The sequence below is a fragment of the Suncus etruscus genome, chromosome 9, assembly GCF_024139225.1.
Source record: "Suncus etruscus isolate mSunEtr1 chromosome 9, mSunEtr1.pri.cur, whole genome shotgun sequence".
Classification (NCBI taxonomy): Eukaryota; Metazoa; Chordata; class Mammalia; order Eulipotyphla; family Soricidae; genus Suncus; species Suncus etruscus.
Genome location: NC_064856.1, coordinates 81,251,459 through 81,271,439, shown reverse-complemented (window position 1 = coordinate 81,271,439; position 19,981 = coordinate 81,251,459). Strand labels below are relative to the sequence as shown.

General features: G+C 41.4%; 1 protein-coding gene and 1 non-coding gene across 2 annotated transcripts in view; one reads left to right on the top strand and one right to left on the bottom strand.

Annotated features, from left to right (window-relative positions):
- The window catches only part of DCDC1 (doublecortin domain containing 1), a 469,965-nt gene that overhangs the window by 225,688 nt on the left and 224,296 nt on the right, over positions 1 to 19,981 (top strand). The window contains exons 18-19 of the mRNA XM_049780695.1: positions 3,354 to 3,488; positions 3,884 to 4,047. Coding sequence (XP_049636652.1) covers positions 3,354 to 3,488; positions 3,884 to 4,047 — 299 coding nt within the window. The remainder of the gene's footprint in view (positions 1 to 3,353; positions 3,489 to 3,883; positions 4,048 to 19,981) is intronic.
- LOC126019345 (small nucleolar RNA SNORA51) lies at positions 5,385 to 5,517 on the bottom strand. The gene has a single exon (XR_007499071.1). It is a non-coding gene; the product is annotated as a small nucleolar RNA SNORA51 (small nucleolar RNA).

Below are 19,981 nucleotides of genomic sequence, written 5' to 3'. Positions count from 1 at the left end.
CCATAAACATTTTCTAAGTTTAAAACAATCATCCATAATTCATTCTTAAGATATAACTAAACAGTTCAGGGCATTGACTCCTTCCTTCCTTCCTTCCTTCCTTCCTTCCTTCCTTCCTTCCTTCCTTCCTTCCTTCCTTCCTTCCTTCCTTCCTTCCTTCCTTCCTTCCATCCATTTTATTCATGTTGTTGTAAATGACAGTATTTCTTTTCTTTCTTGTGGTAGAATATTTAACAAAGAAACAAAAATAAATGTGAAACATTTATAAATTTACCTGTATCTTCATTCTGAAATCTACCCTACTTTATTCAATCTTATTTCTGATTGTACTATATCAGCTAAATTAAACCTAGATCTAGGGTAGTTAGGAGGGAATCATAGAGTGAAAATACATTTTATATTTTTAAACATATAAAGAAGAAATATGATATTGTACTAAATTATCACACCAGCTTGGCTTGGACTTGTGCACTGTGACTTCATTCTGATACATGCTTGAATATAGATGAATCCTATTACCCAAGAATACATTTATGTCTTCGAAAATAAGTAGTCCCTTTCCTAAAATGAGTATGAATAACTAGACTCCAAATGAATTTTCTTCTCTTCTTTTAATAAATTACAGTTCTTAAACATCAATTTCAACTTTAATATCTTTTTTTATTTTGTTTTAGGGCCACACCTGACAGTGCTCAGGGTTATACCTGGCTCTGCACACAGAAATTATTCCTGCTAGCTCAGGGGACTATATCGGGTGACAGGGATTGTCTCTGCAAAGCAAACATCGTATCCTCTATTCTATACTATTGCTCTAGCCAAATTTAATAGCCTTCATAATCTTTTTTTGTTTTTATCAATTTTTAGTTCTCTAATTATTTCAATGTTATGATTGCTAGATGAAAAATAATGCACACATCTATACTTAAAAGTATTTAAACGTGGGGCCGGGCGGTGGCGCTGGAGGTAAGGTGCCTGCCTTGCCTGCGCTAGCCTAGGATGGACCGCGGTTCGATCCCCCGGCATCCCATATGGTCCCCCAAGAAGCCAGGAGCAACTTCTGAGCGCATAGCCAGCAGTAACCCCTGAGCGTCACAGGGTGTGGCCCAAAAACCAAAAAAAAAAAAAAAAAAAAAAAAAAAGTATTTAAACGTTTTTGGTTCTTACATTGAACATCCAACCCCTAACCTCAGAGCTTGATATTGGTACTGGTACTGGCACAGATTATGGCACCAGCACTAGGATTCAACTTCCCCCTGGGGGACGCCTGAATATCATGCTGGCACCAACCTTCTCCAGGGTAGGCCTGTAAGATACCCTGATAATGAGGAAACAGCAACAACTTGATCTAAGGGCAGGTTGCCCTACCTCACCACCCAATGGTGAGATGAAATTAGAAGAAGCTCTACCCTAGGATCTGTGCAACAACCAATATCTCTAGTTACAAAAGACTGTCTACAGCAACTGTGACTAAGCAGAACTTTTCCTGGGACCACAAAGAAAGACTTTAACCTAGGCTTCTTCCTAGGACCTGAACAAAAACCAAGATCTCTAACTACAAAAGACTGACTTTATCAACTATGACTGAGCAGAATTTTTTCTGGACCATAAAGAGAGACATTGGGGCTGGACAACCAACATGCCTGGAGCCTGTAGTTGGTCTTTTTGACAGTATGTTTCATTGGTGGAGGCATCCTGTATCTCTTAGGCAAATGGTATTTTCTTTCTAATTTCCCCAATGTTTGATGTGCCTAAAACAAACAAACAAACAAACAAAAAAAACAAAGCCACACCTTCCCCTTCACTCCCCCTATTTTTTTTCTTCTTTTCTTCTTTTAATTTTACTTATATTTTATAGGGGTTCTTGCTTTTCCATAGGACTTGAATCTCTGTTCTGTCTCATATGTCTATGTCTTTTTAGAAATTGAGAAAGGGGAAAAAAAGGTGGGTGGGGCCCAGGGGCCAAGTGGTTTCAGAAACATTGAGTGGAAAAAAGAAAGAGGTCAGATCTAAAAATACCTAAGCCAAAGTCAACAACAACAGAATCAAGAGACCCAAACTATAACAAGCTAAACACAAAATGGACCTGTTATACTAGTAGTCCAGAGGGCTAGGGATGTAGAACTATAGTAAAGGGAGGTCAAAACTGGTGGTGGAAATAGACCCAATTCACTGTCACTAAACACCTGAAATACAACTGTGCAAGACTTGTAATTCAAAGTGACCTCAATAAAATATTAAAAAAATAAAATATAAAGATAAAGTGGTCTAAGGAAATTCACTATGGAAATTTTCCATATCATAAAAAATTTGGTTCTTGGATATTTAAAGTTTTATTCACAAATGCAGTAACTTATTTTTATTTAATGATTTTATATTCGAGAATGTTTATGTATTAATCAGACATTTCCATTGTTTTAAAGGTTTAAAATTTTTAGCTCTAAATTTAGTCATATCCCAAGCTATATGAATTTAGTTTAAAAAAGGAGGATAAGATTAACTTAAAATTTAAATTTTTTATTTGCCTTTATGTTGTAGCAAACAATATGAAGTAAATTTGCATCTACAAAGGGGCAGATTAGAGTGATGGACAGAAAACTGGGGATACTGGTAGAGGGAAGGTCACACTGTTGGTGGGATTGGTATTTGAACACCTAATAGTTGAAACAACTGTATTATTGTCAACTTGGTAAATTGTGCTGTTAAAATAAACATTTTTTAAAAAGCAAAAAAAAAAAGGAGGATAATTTGTTAATTATTTGCAGCTGGATCATAAACAAAGCTCATCCCATTTGTCTAAAATTGACAGAATTAGTGTTAGGATATTAATAACCAGTTTTGTCTTTACTACTTATTAGCTATGTATCCTTAAGTAAGTCATTTAACCTTCCCAAACTTCACATTCTTTCTCTATAAAATGGAGCGATTAATGCTAGAATTTTAAGTATTTGTCATAGAATCTGGCTTTCAATAGCAAATCAGTTTATAGTATTTAATGATAATAGCAATTTTGAATGCAATACTGTAATTGTCATATTGATTTTTACTTGGACAGATTTTTTTTGTCTATTTTACCATTATATTATTCTTATTCAGAAAGAAAAATGTAAGTTGCTACAGTTAAATTAAAGATATAAATTAAGTAAGAAACTATAAACAACCTGTCCTGTATCCAAGAACAACTCAGAAATCTCAAAGTAGTAAAGTTTCAAAGTCTGGTAATCAAACTTTATTACTATTTTTATAATTTTTGTTACTTTAATGACTTACTTTACTATTATTCTAGTTTATTCTTCCTCAGTTGAATAGAAGGTTGGCTGTTGCTTAAAATGCGGTGCTATTTATTTTCCCTATAGGCTTACCCACAGTTTGTGCTGACCTACCTCGAGGAGTTAAATGCACAGGTGGATGTGACTCAGACAGAATATCACATTCACCATGGTTCTTGGTCCACAGATTATCAGGAGCATGGTAGCAGCTTCGCAAAAGAGGTCAGTGTTATGAGCTACAGGCAAGACAGAACTAGACCTCTAAAATGTCTTTGGAAAAGAGTGAAATGTTCAGGTTGCTTTCAGGAGGCAAGGAAAGAAACACTTCTTAATATTACAGATTATTTATTGAAGCATACACATGAATGTATGAAATTTAATGTTTGTGAATATATCTTTATACTTTTGTGTAAACATTATTTTATTCAATAGATTTTAAAATAGTATTTATTTCTTAGATCTGCCTTCTTTATTCTGGCCACATACAATTATTTATATGCTGAATACAAAAGATTGAAGAAACCATAAAACCATAAAATGTGAAATGTTAAATTTTGGTATATATAGTTTATGTATTTCCAATTACAGAAGATTTATTCTTATGTTTCATTTATTAGGTTCAACCAGAACATGCCAGTACTCCTTGTTTGAAACAATTGCCAGAACCTTCAGGCACCCCTTTGATGCCCACAGAGGCAGGCTCTCCTGGGGAGACAAGGCAGCTTGCAGTGGTACTGTTGAGGAAACTGGGAAAGAAACATCCTAAGGCTTCTGCTCAGAGGTAGGGCACTGACAGAATAAACTTTATGCTCAGTGACATTCCTTGATTTCCTTCAGTTTTGTGTAACATTGATGTCTTTAATGGGCTTTTACAATATAGTTGATTTCAATTCACATTTGACGGTGAGATGTTATCTTTATATGTATTTTGTTAAACTGATGCATTGAATTGTCGTTGTTGTTTTTCGGGTGGTGTTGGGTTTTGGGCCGCACCCGGTGACGTTCAGGGGTTACTCCTGGCTATGCGCTCAAAATCGCTCCTTGGTTGGGGGACAGTATGGGACATCGGGGCGTCCTGGTCTGCGTGCAAGGTGAACGCCCTACAGCTGTGATATCATTCCGGCCCTTTGTATAAAATTGTTTATAAATTTACCCAGGAGGAATTTCTGTTCTAGAATATTCCTATTATACTTGGAAATAACATTAGTGGGGGTAAAGTACTTTTAGGTCAAGATTAGCTCTTGGTTCACATGAACAGTGAACCAGTGACTCAGACAGTCTTGCATGCTGCAATATCACCCTGCAATAGCTCTTTATTTAATAGCTCAATTTGATGGATCACTGCAGGCAGGAACAATCACAAAAACAGGTTTTGGACAGTACCTCTTCTTTATCATCTGTAACATCTTCCTTCTTCTATTTTTCTTTCACAAACCTATCCCAACTCCTTAACTTCATTATACAATGCCCAAGTTTATATGTGTTCTGTATAAATATTCATTTTATCAGTCCCTTCTTTATTTTTGCTGTCTGATTGTCCTCCTCCCCCAAATATGGTCATCTATGAACAAATAGACCTCATACATATATAATGGACTAACTTAAATTTCCAAATGACTTACCTGTCAATTCTCTCCTACAGTGGCCTGACTTATTTCTACTATTAGTTTGGTTTATGGGCCTTCCGGTTCATATCTGATGGGCTAACTGAAGATTTAAATTATCTAGCCCCACCCTCCTCATTTATTTCTATTTAGCCCCTCCCTCTTTGCATCCTCATTATCTGGCCCCTCCTTCATATCTTCTTTCTAATTTGGACTCTCTTTACATCCTTTGTATCAGTAGTACTGAGCATATATGGAATCCTGAAAACTCAAAGAGATCTTCCAGATGGCCACAGTCATACACAGTCCCTTCTTGTTCCATAAAGAGAATTTAGAACTGAGAATAGTGCAAAATAGAGAAGATTAAACAAGTTGAAAATCTATTCCTAGAATAAAACCAATGATAATGATTTTGCTGGCCAATTGAAAATTCACCCTTGGTTAGAAAATAGGAATTATCTGATTTTTAATTGGAAAACATCATTTTTCTGATTTATGTGGCTACTGTAGTTTTTTTTGTCCCCCAATTGACAATACAGACCAGGCAAAGAGCCTGTGTTGAGGTGTATATGGGGTGCATTTACTGTACCTCCTCTTTCTATACAGTCAGTATAAAGAACACAGCCTGTGGTAAGAATTGGGAGGTCTTATCTTTTCTTTTTTTGATTTTTAATATATACACAAGAAATATATATTAATATATATGTATATATACATTTATACATATATATACATATATATACATTTATACATATATATGTATATATATAAATGTATGTATATATATACAATATATATATAAGAAATATATATATGTCCTTCACCAGTGCAACATTCCCATGACCAATATCCCAAGTGTCCTTCCTCCCTACCCCAGACCGGCCTGTATTCTAGACAGACTTTTTACCTCCCTCATCGTCACATTTTGCCATGATAGTTCTCAATGTAATCACTTCTGTGACTGCACTAAACGATCCCTGTGGTGAGCTTCATGTTGGGAACTGGACCCTCCATTTCCCCTCCATTTTGTCTCTGAGAATGATTACACAAATGCTTTTTATTTTTCTCAAAAACCACAGATGAGGGAGTCCATTCTGTGTTTATCTCTCTCCCTCTGGCTTATTTCACTCAGCATAATAGATTCCATATATATCCATGTATAGGAAAATTTCATGACTTCATCTCTTCTGATGGCTGCAAAATATTATGCTACTGTAGTTTTATTATTTTTGTTTTCTTTCTTTTTCTTTTTTAGTGTTGGGGATTGAACCATCTTATATATGTATGGCACCTTCTTTGCCATTAAGCCACATCCTCAGCTCTTGGAAGTCATGTTGATTTATCTTCCCAACTTTATATAGCCTCCAGTTCTACTTATTTAGAGGGAATTCTGAGGGCTTGTCATTTTTCTGGTATCTGTTGTAGGAGTACAAGTACTTCTGCTCTTGGATATGTGGAACCAAGGTGAGGTTTTTTTGCTTGTCTCATAGAAGCTTTGTCCTTGGTGCCACTGGTGGGTCTCTTGAAGACTCCTCAGTGGTAAGTCAGCAACTTTCTTATGATTCTTTCCTTTCGTGCTATGGTGATAATTTTGTCTTGCATTGAGTTCTTAGACCAATTTAAGTTAACATCATACTTGTGTGACTTAGAATTAAATGAGATGTCTTTAAGTTTCCAGGAATAGTAAGCATTCAATAAGTATTTTTAAAAAATTTTTGAAAACAAGATAAAAAAGATTTCAGTTAGGCTGTACTTATATTTGTTTTTTAATCAAAAAACATCAAATATAAATATATCAAGAATTTAGTTTCACAAGAAAATTTACTCTTAGAATATTTTTCTTTAACATTCCTCAGGGTTTGTCTTAGGTTCTGACAATACTTTCAGCCTTCTGTTTTTTCCTTTAAGCCATTGGATTTCTCTCACCACCACAATTTACCATAATAGATGTAATTTAAGTTTCTTTTCTCAAAGTTATTTTTGTTAAAAGTACTTAAAGCAATTACTTTGTTCCATTTTGGGGAGGAGTTGTTGGACAAAATTAGAACTTGGTTTTTAGTTTGGCATGCTGATTTTTATTTTGAAATTTAGGTTGTCTTAGTGAACTTCCATGCTTTTCAAGTCTAAAACAATCAGTAAATTATACTGTCATGACTTCAAGAGATTATGTTATATTTTTCTTGATTATACTAAGGGCAACTTCATAAAATAAAGAATAGAATAACTACCATACACAGAGGAATAGTATAAAAGGAACTGAGCTGTGGAAATTGGAAAAAGAGATACAATTTTATTTTATTTTGCCACTAAAAATATTTTATTTTTTGTTTTTTTTTGGCCACACCTGGCAGTGCTCAGGGGTTATTCCTGGCTCTGCTCTCAGAAAATGCTCCTGGCAGGCTCAGGGGACCACATAGGATTCCAGGGATTGAACCTGGGTTCGTCCAGGGTAGGCCACATGCAAGAAAAAAGCCCTATTGCTGTGCTATCTCAATAAAAGAATTTAGTGAGATAGTAATAGATAGTGTACGGTCCGAGGATTCCAAATTCTGCTCTGTCGCGGAGAAATGAAGGGAGAACAACTCAAGCAAACACTCAGGTGGATTCTTTTATTCTGGTATACCAGGGTCTATAGCCTCCTCCCAACAGAGCAAAGCCAGAAAGACCACGTGCTACTGCTGGTTCCCCCTTATATAAGATGGGAAATGGGAGGGGAAGGAAGTAGAATGATGCCACTTCCTTGAGGGCTGGGCTTCCACTATGATAACACGAATCATTGGTGAGGTAGGGGTAAAGGCGGGACTTCCGCCACAATAACACAGATCATTGGTGAGGTAGGGCTTCCGCCACGATAATGTGGATCATTGGGTGAGGTGGGAGTAAAGGCGGGACTTCTGCCGCGATACACAAATCATTGGTGAGGTAGGGCTTCCGCCACGATAATGCGGATCATTGGGTGAGGTGGGAGTGAAGGCGGGACTTCCGCCGCGATACACAAATCATTGGTGAGGTAGGGGTGAATGCGGAACTTCCTTTTCACTAGACGCAAGCTCGTGAACATGTGGTCCTTTCCTAAGTAAAACCTGGCATGGGTTTTATTCCTTTTCATCTCCCCACTTCTTGTAGTAAAACTTCTAATCCTAGAAGTCAATGTGATCAGGGGCCTCCACTTCCTGATATTCCTGGTCAAAATTATCTGCATGAGCTAATTCTTGATATTGTTGACGTAATACCATAAGTTTAACTTCCCCAACCTGGGCTTGTATGAACGCAGTGATCCGATTGATTATGCATGGAACAATGGCTACCAGAAGTAAAAGGCTCAGAAGGGGCCCCAGTAGGGGTATTAGATAGGGGAGAATCCCACCCCATAAGGACCATAAGGGACCATCTAATAGCTCTTTTCTTCTTTGGGCAAGCTCCTCTTGATGGTGTCTGATCCTGTCTCGCACTATTCCTGACTTGTTAGTATAAAAACAACATTTTTCTTGCAAGGCCACACAAAGTCCTCCTTGCTCTGCCAAGATCAAATCCAACCCTCGCCTGTTTTGTAATACCACTTCAGCCACGGAGTCAAGCTGGTCCAGCACATCATTAATGGAATTATATACTGTCTCCACATCTGAAATTAATTTTTGCGAGAGTTTGTTATATTTGTCTATTGATATGGCTAGCCCTGCGCTTCCGGTTGCTAGTCCACCCGCTACCCCTAGCCCTACCAGTAGGGGCAGGAACACTATAGCTCGTCGAGACCGTCGGGTGCCGCCTAAGAGATCTATGCTAGGCAGAGGGATGGACTCTGTCCCCGGGATGATGTCAATGTTGGGGAGCACTAATGCTGGGACGCATATTCCGGTCCAGTTCTGGGGAAAAAGAGAGTAAGCCAAATTTCCACCACATATCCATGCCCATCCCGGAGGTAAACACCCTGGGCTAGAGGGAGCAGGTAGGACTTCTGAACACTAAGTAGCCCCTACCTGACCCAGGTCTACGGATTCGGTGCTGTTATGCGAATAGCAAACAGATGATTCAAAGCTAAAAGGGACTACCTTAAAGGGTTTGACATAGGTACAGCTAGAAGAAGCAAAGGTTAGATTACCTAGTTGGACAGGGATAGCCAAAGGCCAATTTTCCCCCATTCTCATACAAAGCCAACAATCAGCAGCTAAAGTAGGGTTAGAGAAATTAAGAACTTTGTGAGTTTCTTCTAGGATGCCATGAGTATTTGGATCTAACTTCTCAGCAGGCATCCGGGGTCGGAGGGAGGGGTGCCGAGGCCACTTAGGCATTTGGGTCTCCACCTCCTTTGTAGCCCAGTCTATGGCCGCCTTCTCTCTTTCCTGGTCTGTTGGCCCTCCACCATCCGAGATGTGAATGGGCGCCTTTAGGGGCCAGCAGACCAAGTCTCCCACTTCGGCCATGCAACTTGCGGCTCCATAGGGAGATTTATAGCTACTAACTGTCCATTTCCCTCCTATGCTCCCCTTGTAAGTTTCAGTGAGTCTGGTTATTTTTGGTACACTCTCGATACTCCCGATAGCACCGGGAGTGAACTTGAGTAAGCTCCACACATCCAGCAGGGCATTTCCCCCCCGAAGAGGGAGGCAAGGGTTGAGGTTTTTCTCTACACACCCATTCTGGTTCCCCCCTCCCCATGGGAAGAAGTAGGGGACTGGAGGTAAGCAATTCTAGTTCCACAGTCTACTGCTCGAGTGTACAGGAGCCTACTGTTGAGTTGATAGCCTCCCATACAGTCACAGGGGTTTCCAAATAGTTTTTTTACCAGTTCTTCTGGGCTTATGGGCTGATCGAGTCCTCCATCAGCCAGTGCCAGGAGGAGCATTGTTAGAGTCAGAGGGCATATCAGGGCTAGAGTGCATTCGCCGGACTCGAATCTTGAGAGGATTCTCGGTGCGCTCCACTTTCCACTCATTATGGTTGAGGTCAGCAGGGGCAGGTTTCAGATGGGAGGCGTGAACTCAGGAAGCAATGCTGTCCACCTTAACAGCAGTAGGCGTGATCAGAAGGACGACATAAGGTCCCTTCCACCGAGGCTCCAGTGTCTGCGAGCGATGCCGCCTCACCAGGACCTGGTCTCCCGGCTTGAAGGGATGTGGCACCGTCAATTCTCCGGGTTCATATGCCTGTCTGAGTTCTTTCCAGACTTGGCTTTGTAGGGCAACGATGGTGGCCAGCCGAGCTGCTAAGGGAGTGGAGAGGGAAGAGAAAACATCATAAGGCTCAAAAAGCATTCGCACCGGGGGGGGGGGGGGGGAGCACCATACAACACTTCAAAGGGAGTTAGTTTACACAAAGAGGGCAAAGGGGTATTCCTAGCCCTGAAGAGGGCAGAAGGTAGGAGGGTAGTCCAGTCCCCTATGCCAGTCTCTAGAGATAATTTGGTTAAAGTCTCCTTAATAGATCTATTCATCCTTTCTACCTGCCCTGAGCTCTGCAGGCGATACGAACAGTGTAATTTCCAATTTATGCCCAGGGTCTTGGCTAATCCCTGACTTACCTGGGCCACAAAAGCTGGTCCGTTGTCTGACCCAATTACCTGAGGAAGTCCAAACCTGGGGAAGATGTCATCTAATATCTTCTTAGCCACCACCTGGGCTGTTTCCTTCTTGCATGGGTAGGCTTCCACCCATCCTGAAAATGTATCTACAAAGACTAGCAAATACTTTAGTCCATATTTGGCAGGCTTGATTTCAGTGAAATCAATCTCCCAATGTTGGCCTGGTCTCTCCCCTCTCAGTCTCTTTCCAGTTCCCATCTTAGTAGGATAGGCATTTACCAGTTGACAGGGTTGGCAGGACCTTACAATTTTTTCGGCCATTTCCTTTAGCCTCTCTGGTTTTGGTACCCGAGGCCATTCCTTAATTAACTCCATCATTTTTCTGACCCTTAAGTGGGTGAGTTGGTGAAGAGTTTGCAGATACTGATTTACCTCTGGTTCTCCAGAAAGAAGGGAGTCTACAGTTGACACTGGTGGGAGGTTGTCGGGTTCAGTAACAATAAGTGCAGGGATCTCCTTAATGCGGGATGCCGCTGCCTTTGCCGCTTCATCAGCTCTTCTGTTTCCGGACGCGACGGTTTCCTTTCCCGTTTGATGACCTGGACAGTGAACTATCGCCAGTTCTTTGGGTAGGAGAAGAGCAGATAAAAGACACAATATCTCTTCTTTGTGTTTAATTTCTTTTCCTGCAGATGTCAGGAGTCCCCTCCTTTGGTAGATAGCGTCATGGACATGGGCAGTTCCGAAAGCATATCTGCTATCTGTGTAGATGGTTGCCCTTTTTCCTGCTGCCATTTCCAGTGCTCTGGTAAGGGCTATCAACTCAGCTCGCTGAGCAGAGGTCCCCTCTTTCAGGCATTTGGACCAGATAACGTCATGATCACTCACCACTGCAGCCCCAGCTCGTCTCTCTCCATCTTGGAGAAAACTACTTCCATCTGTGTATCATATGATGTCAGGGTTCTTTAATGGCTGGTCCTGTAGGTCCCTTCTCAGCCCACTCTCTTCGGCCAGCAAATCCTGGCAGTTATGCAACACTGGTGTATCTGACTCTTCAGGGAGCAGGGTGGCCGGGTTGAGAATCACAGGTAGGCCGATAGTTATTCTGCCTTTGTCTAGAAGGATACTCTGATAGTGGGTAATACGGGCATTTGAGAGCCAATGGTCGGGGGGCTGTCGAATTATACTTTCCAGAGCATGAGGGGCTATTATAGTCAGCTTTTGTCCCAAGGAAATTTTATCTGCATCCTTTACCAGAAGTGCAGCTGCGGCTATTGCCCTCAAACATTTAGGCCACCCACTGGCCACTGGGTCTAGTTTCTTTGATAGGTAGGCAACCGGCCTTTTCCACGGACCTAGCGTCTGTGTCAGCACTCCCCTTGCCATTCCCCCTTTCTCTTCTAGATATAAGGTAAAAGGCCTGCTAGCATCAGGGAGGGCCAGGGCTGGGGCTGTGAGCAGAGCTGTTTTGATAGAGTCAAACGCCCTCTGGCATTCATGGGTCCACTCAAACTTTGCATCCCCTTTTGTGAGGGGGTACAGTGGGGCTGCCAGGTTGGTGAAACCAGGGATCCAGAGGCGGCAGAAACCTGCCGTCCCCAGAAACTCATGTAACTGCCGGCGAGTAGTAGGTGCTGGGATCTGTGCCACGACCTTCTTCCGGGCCTCCGTCAGCCATCGCTTTCCCCCTCGTAGCATGTATCCCAGAAACGTCACCTCTCTCTGGCACAGCTGCGCCTTATTAGCTGATGCTCTATACCCTAGCCGAGCAAGTTCCTTCAGCAGGTTATGGGTGGCCTGCTTGCAATCTTCTTCAGTTTTTCCTGCAATCAAAATATCGTCCACATACTGGAGCAGGGTTACCTGGGGGTGCTGGCTGCAGAAGAGACTTAAGTCTTGGTGCAAGGCCTCATCAAAGATGGTAGGGGAGTTCTTAAATCCCTGAGGCAATCTGGTCCAGGTTAGTTGGCCTGAAATTCCTGCCTCAGGATCACTCCACTCAAAAGCAAATAAGGGTTGACTGGCTGGATGTAGGGACAGGCAGAAGAAAGCATCCTTTAAGTCCAATACAGTATACCATACTCTCTCAGGACTTAAGGTGCTGAGAAGATTGTATGGGTTGGGCACAGTGGGATGGATGACTTCCACCTGACTGTTAACTCCCCTTAGGTCCTGTACTGGTCGATAGTCCCCAGTTCCAGGCTTCTTAACTGGGAGTAATGGAGTATTCCAGGCTGACTGACATTTTACTAAGACCCCTTGTTGGAGAAGTTTTCGGATATGAGGAGTTATGCCTTTCTTCGCTTCCTGACTCATGGGGTACTGCCTAACTCTCACAGGGACAGCAGTAGTTTTTAACTCTACCACTACTGGAGCCTGTAAGGTAGACAACCCCAGTCCAGCAGTTTCGGCCCAAGCTTCTGGAACTAGTCTCAACCAAAAGTCGGTGTCTTGGCTTTCAACTGGCAAGGGGTCATTTGTAAATAGTCTATATTCATCCTCAGCCCTGATGGTCAGGACGGAGGTGGTAAGTGGTTGGACACTGGGATTAAGAAAAGCAATTTCTGGACCAGTTTCTTCAAAGGTTATCTGGGCTCTGAGTTTGGTTAGCAAGTCTCGTCCCATTAGAGGTGAGGGGCAGTTTGGTATGACCAGGAAAGAATGCTTGATTTCTCCTTTCCCCAAGTCCATAGTCCGGGAAGTAGTCCAGGAACGATAGCTACTTCCATTTGCTCCTTGTACTAAGGATTGCTTACTAGAGAGGGGTCCCAAAGGTTTCTTTAGGACCGAGTATACTGCCCCTGTGTCGAGTTCAAAGTCTATGGGAGTCCCCTCCACCTTAAATTTAGCCCTGAGCTCCCGGAGGGGGTTGGAGCCCTGACCCCCCTATTCAGATTCAAGGGCCAGGGTCCTTGAAGGTTGAGGGGATCGTGGGGGTTGGGTGCTACGAGGGGATCGTGGGGGTTGGGTGCATTCCCGAGCCCAGTGTCCCCTCTGGTGGCAGCGAGCGCATTGGTCCTTGTCCAGGGGTCGGCGTCTTCGTGGGCTCAGGTCCCTACCTTTCTGACCTGTGCTAGATCTGTCTACTGCTACTGCCAAGACCCTTGCCAGTTCCTTATTTCTTCTTATGTCCTTTCGTTCTTCCCTCCTCTCTCTCTCTTCCCTCTCTTTCTCCTCTGCTTCTCTCCTTTCTCTGTCTCTCTTCTCCTGCCACTCTCTTCTCTCCTTTTCTAGTCGCTCCTCTCTTTCTTCCTTTGTTTCTCTCTTACTGAACACTTTCTCAGCCACCTTTACTAGGTCTTGTAAAGTCTTTCCCTGGATATCCTCCAGCCTCTGGAGTTTCTTTCTAATATCTGCTGCTGACTGTCCTACAAAAGCCATAATTACTGAAGCCTGATGAGTTTCGGAGGTTGGATCGAAAGGAGTATACCTCCTATAGGCTTCCATCAGCCTTTCTAGGAAAACCCCGGGAGGCTCATCGGGTCCCTGTATTACCTCTTTTACCTTGGCCAGGTTTGTGGGCTTTCTAGCCACTTCCCAGAGACCTCTCATGAGAGTCTGGCGATAGGTGGACAGATTCCCCCTACCTTCATATGTGTTGGGGTCCCAATCCGGTCTCCACAAGGGGAAAGAGTCATCAATAACATCAGGTCTGGTTGTCACCAAGCCATCTAATCCTATCACATTTTTCCGGGCTGCTGCCAAAATGCGGTCCTGTTCTTCAGTAGTGAACAGGGTACGAAGCAGCTGCTGGCAGTCGTCCCAAGTAGGCTGGTGGGTGTTCATCAGAGAATCTAAAAGATTAATTAACCTAGTGGGGTCTTCAGAGAAAGAGGGATGGTAAAGCTTCCAGTTATAAAGGTCAGAAGTGGGGAAGGGCCAATACTGGAGGGCAGGCATCTCCCCCCCCTCCCATCATCCATCATGGGCCCTACTGGCCTCAGCGGCATGATTGGCAAAGCTCCAAATGTCGGATCTCTTTGCCTGCTGCGGGTTTCCGCAGCTGGCCCTGCTCGTTGGCTCTCATCCGGCAAGGACTCCGGGGATGATGGAGGCAAGCAAGTTGCTCCTCCCCCTGTCCCCTGGAGCACGTGAGAAGCGGCTCCTTCCCCTCCCCCCTGCAGCACATGGGAAGCTGCTCCTCCCCTTGCTCCCTGCAGCACGTGGGAAGGCGCTCCTCCCCCAGCCCCCTGGAGCACGTGGGAAGGCGCTCCTCCCCCAGCCCCCTGGAGCACGTGGGGAGGCGCTCCTCCCTCAGCCCCCTGGAGCACGTGGGGAGGCGCTCCTCCCCCAGCCCCCTGGAGCACGTGGGAAGGCGCTCCTCCCCCAGCCCCCTGGAGCACGTGGGAAGGAGCCTTCCCAGCCCCCTGGAGCACGTGGGAAGGCGCTCCTCCCCCAGCCCCCTGGAGCACGTGGGAAGGCTGGGAAGCTAAGGAGGGATCTGATGGGGAATGGGGTTCTGCAGTCGCCTCCTCTGCTGGAGCAGAAGGGGTGCGAGCAGATGGGTTGTAAGGAGGGGGTTCAAAGAGAAGTAGGTCCGTAGTGTCAGGGTAAATGCGGGGCACAGCTCGCTCCTCTTTAGGCTGTGACTTCGATTCCCTTTTCTCCTTCATGGGTAGGATCGTAGGCTCCAAAGGTGGCTGTAAAGAAGAAGGTTTGGTGGGGGGAAGGAATGGCCGCACCCAGTCAGGGGGACTGGTACAGAGGTCCTCCCACATGAGAATGTAGGGTTCTTGATCAGGATGTCCATGCGGCCCCGGTCGGTACATGATGTCTTTCACTCTGCGAACTAGGGAAACATGAAAAGACTCCCCCTTTGGCCATCCAACCTGAAAGGTTGGCCACTCAGCAGCACAGCATGTCTGCCACTTGCCCCTTTTTATGGCTAGGGAACGATTTCGTGCACGAGTCCTCACTTCTGACCAGTGGTCCAGAGTGAGGGACAAAGGAGTTGTCTGCTTCTGTCCCATAATGAGATCAGCAAATCAAAGGAGTAGATGAGGAAAAGATTTGGGGGGGGGGGAAAGGGGGTGAGGATAGAAGAGTTCAAAGAATTTAAGCCAACACACGCCTACAGAACCTACACACTTACACGACACCAACTACAATGGAACAAGACAGAACAGAGGAGCAAAACTCAAAAATAGAAATCTCTAATTAATAGAAATAACGTTCACCACAGCAGCCTGGGAACGTCTTCCCGCTGCAAACTCGAACTCCTGGGGGCCCTCCAGGGTCGTGACCTATAGTTTCTGAACTCGTCAATTCACTACCACCCGGAATCCACTTCGAGTGGGGACTCTCAAGTCATCGGTCACCCTACCATTTCTCTATTTCCATTTTTGATACACATCCAGTTACAACAACATAAAGTATACTGCCAATTTCTACTCGAAACAAGTTACAACCGACAACACAAGATACATTGCTGGTTTCTACGCACAACAAGTTACAACCGACAACACAAGATACATTGCTAGTTTCTACTCACAACAAGTTACAACCGACAACACAACAACACAAGCTACATTAATTAGAACCCACCGAGTGGTCCATTCACTACCCCGCTCCGGGCAGATCTGGTATCTCCTGGCTGGCTCGCCAATGTACGGTCCGAGGATTCCAAATTCTGCTCTGTCGCGGAGAAATGAAGGGAGAACAACTCAAGCAAATGCTCAGGTGGATTCTTTTATTCTGGTATACCAGGGTCTATAGCCTCCTCCCAACAGAGCAAAGCCAGAAAGACCACGTGCTACTGCTGGTTCCCCCTTATATAAGATGGGAAATGGGAGGGGAAGGAAGTAGAATGATGCCACTTCCTTGAGGGCTGGGCTTCCACTATGATAACACGAATCATTGGTTAGGTAGTGGTAAAGGCGGGACTTCCGCCACAATAACGCAGATCATTGGTGAGGTAGGGCTTCTGCCACGATAATGCGGATTATTGGGTGAGGTGGGAGTAAAGGCGGGACTTCTGCCGCGATACACAAATCATTGGTGAGGTAGGGCTTCCGCCACGATAATGCGGATCATTGGGTGAGGTGGGAGTGAAGGCGGGACTTCCGCCGGCGATACACAAATCATTGGTGAGGTAGGGGTGAATGCGGAACTTCCTTTTCACTAGACGCAAGCTCGTGAACATGTGGTCCTTTCCTAAGTAAAACCTGGCATGGGTTTTATTCCTTTTCAATAGTAAAAGAATTTAGTAAATTTAGTCCCACTAAAAAGAATTTTTATTGAATGTTGTGAATTACGTACTTACAAAGTTATTCATGGTTGAGTTTCAAGTATACAAAGTTCCAATTCTAATTCTTTCAACAGTATCTACTTCCCTCTACCAGTGTTCCTAGTTTCTCTCCCACCCCCATGGCCTGCTTCTATTTTATTTTCCTTAAGAAATAAAATTTTAGGTGAGGAAAAACATTAAAGAATAGATTAAATGAACAAAAGTTGAATCAATTGAAAAAAAAAAAAAAAGACTTCCAACCCCAAGGGAACAGGTCTAAAAAAGGGTAGCTGTGAAGAATTAATAAACCAAGCCAGATAGGAGAGTCATAGAGTCATTGGCTTCTTGCCTCATGGTCTCTCTGTATGTTAAGCCAAACTGACGTTTTTTTATTCTCCCATTACAAATTCACCCAGGTAGGGGAGAGTAGAGTGAGATCCAGCTAGACTTCTACATATCAAAAGACTAGTTGTAAAAGAAAGAGGAAATTGGGGGGAATTCCTTTGTTTTGGGTAATAAGTGAATGTCATCTAACAATAGGTACTTTATGAAACATAAAGACACATTATAATATATATTGCCTTCTGGAGTGCTTCAAGTGCTTTATTTCCCAATGAAGTATGAGTTACATAAAATGAGTATTATTTCTGTTACTCTAATATAGAAAATTGAAGTACAGAGATTGTGATTTGGCTAAGGATTTTCCAGCTAGAAATTTAGGCAGTTCCATCTGAAACCAGTATTATTTTCTGTAACTATTCAGGCTCAGATCATATGACTGATCTACCTAAACTTTTATATTTTTGTCAACATTTATTTTATTTTCAATAAGATAAAATAATTTATAAGAGAAATAACAAATGATATCTCAATATACAGTTTTCAGTAAAGCCTAAATAAAAGGTAATACATATTAAGATATATTAAAGACCCAATTTCTGTTTAAATCCAGTAGTCTAAATTCATAGAGATTTGTCTTCTTTCTAATAAAGTAAGTAGCACATATAATGCTTAAGATATTTCAAACCTTGAATGGTGGAGTGGTTCAGATTAGAATATATGAAATTTGATGATCATTAAAGAATAGCTGCTATTTATTGAATACTTTCTTTTGCCAATTGCTAATCATATTACTATTCATGTAATGACACAGTAGATTAATTTATTATCACAAAATAATGGTGGTACTTCTCATAACCTGTAATGATAACTAATATACAGATAGCTCAGATTAGTTAATAGTGAGCCCAATTATATACCTACTTAATGGAGACAATAGGATTTGAACCCACATCCACTTGGAACATACACTTAGTCACTTTTATTCTTCATTTCTATGTATTTTCCTGTGAGTTTTATAGCAGAAATGGATTAGATTGATAGCTATAATATAATGACTAAAATTTTAACTGAATTACATTATACAATTTTTATTAGATATAACTATCTGATTGGTATATTGTTTTGAATTATATTCTTGGGAGAAAAAAACAACCACTGTAAATAAGGCTCCCCCCTCTACAGAAATATTTGTGTAAACAATGTGATTGTTGATCTTTTTTTATTAAAGTGTAAAAATTACGTTCTTCAATCGAAGAAAATGTAAAAATCTCTCCACATAAATCTGTAGCATAGGCTTCATGGTTTTATAATAAGTTATATTTTCTTGTTTGCTTTAATTACACTGAAAAAATTTTATCTCCTCTGTCAGTAAGATAAAAAAACGTGTTTCTCTTTTGTTAGTATAAAATAAATGTGTTTCTTTTTTTTTCTAACTTCAGTCCAAATTAAATAAATACCATATTCCAACTACTCAAAGTATTTGGAATGTGTTTGTTTATGTTATTTTTTCCAGTGTAGTCCTTTACTGTTATTTAAATTGAATAGGGGATTGGGAAGACTGAGACAGCCAGCAAAGCACACTGACCCAGCTTGTCACCCAGTGACCTGTGAGAAGGAAATAATGAACTGTGAGTAGCTGTCATCTTAACTGTTTCTGACAGTTTGCCTTTGGCACATCTGTGTTAGTTGCATTGGAAAGGCCTTTGTTCTTTTCCCACTAGTGACTTGGTGGAGCGCTGAGAGGCTTACTAGCTACTGTACTCCTCACCAGACCCTTCTTTCCCAGAGAAACAAACAGCTGTCACAGGTCATTTCTCTTCATGACTCAACTTTGCACATACTTCACTTTTTCAAATATAATGTGTATATATACTTAAAATTAATAAAAGATATTTACCCTGCCATTTTTATTAAAGTAATACTAGTTTATAGCATGATGTAAGTTTCAGGCAATAGCAGTCTATTTTTATATCTGTCCATCTATGTTATAATCATCATCAAATGTCCAGATTCTACCCACCATCAAAGAGTAGATTTCTCTTAACTGCATTACCCCCTACCTTTCTGCAATTGCCATTCTGTTCCAGTAAATTAAGTGTTTTTTATTGTTATTTTTTCTTTATCTTACACATATGAGTGAAATCATAAAATGCTTGTTTTTCTCTATTTTAGCATAATACCTTTTAGGCTCATCCATGTCATTGCAAAAGGCAATATTTAATCTAAGAAAATAATGTATATTGAAGTATCCTTTGATAATTTTTTAATTTAAAATATACTTCAGAGTTACATGAGTTTTTATACCAATTATAAACACATTTCTAAAATATGTTAAGTATTATACTAAGGTTATGCTGTAAAGACAAATAACCGATCAATTGGGAAGGTAATCAAAGCATTGAATCTATCAAAGAATTGAAAGTTAAGTTTAAATTATATTTGTTATCTTTTTTCTGTTTTTTGTTACACAGGGGATTAAATTCTGAAAGTACTTTTAGTGTATCAATATGCTTTAGTAGTTAAAATATTTGGACTAAATAGGTTATGTCATGTTTTAGTTCACATTTCTCATCACTATTTTAAAAATAAAATTCTCTCTAACAATTGAAAATGTAAAATGTTACAATATTAACATTTAAAGTTAATTAGTACATAAAATTATTACAACCACTAGGCAAGATAATTTGATAAGAAACAGGTGTTTTCATCTCCAGGTTTCCCAAACTATTAATATTATTTTAGTCATAACAAAAGCAGAACATTCTGAATTATGCATATCAGATCCTAAGAGAATTGTTTAAATTGAAATCAAAATGTCATTTATAAAATATAATTCCAGAATCAATTTTAAAGTCTTATTTGCATTTTTCAAATTACTATAAAATCAGTTCTTCTACTATAATTATGTCTGGCAACATTGGAATAAGATCTGAGCATTTGGTACTCAATTTATTCTATTTACCTTTTCAAGAGAATATAAATCCAAACTGTACTTTATTGATCAAATTTGATAAGGCCTTTTTCC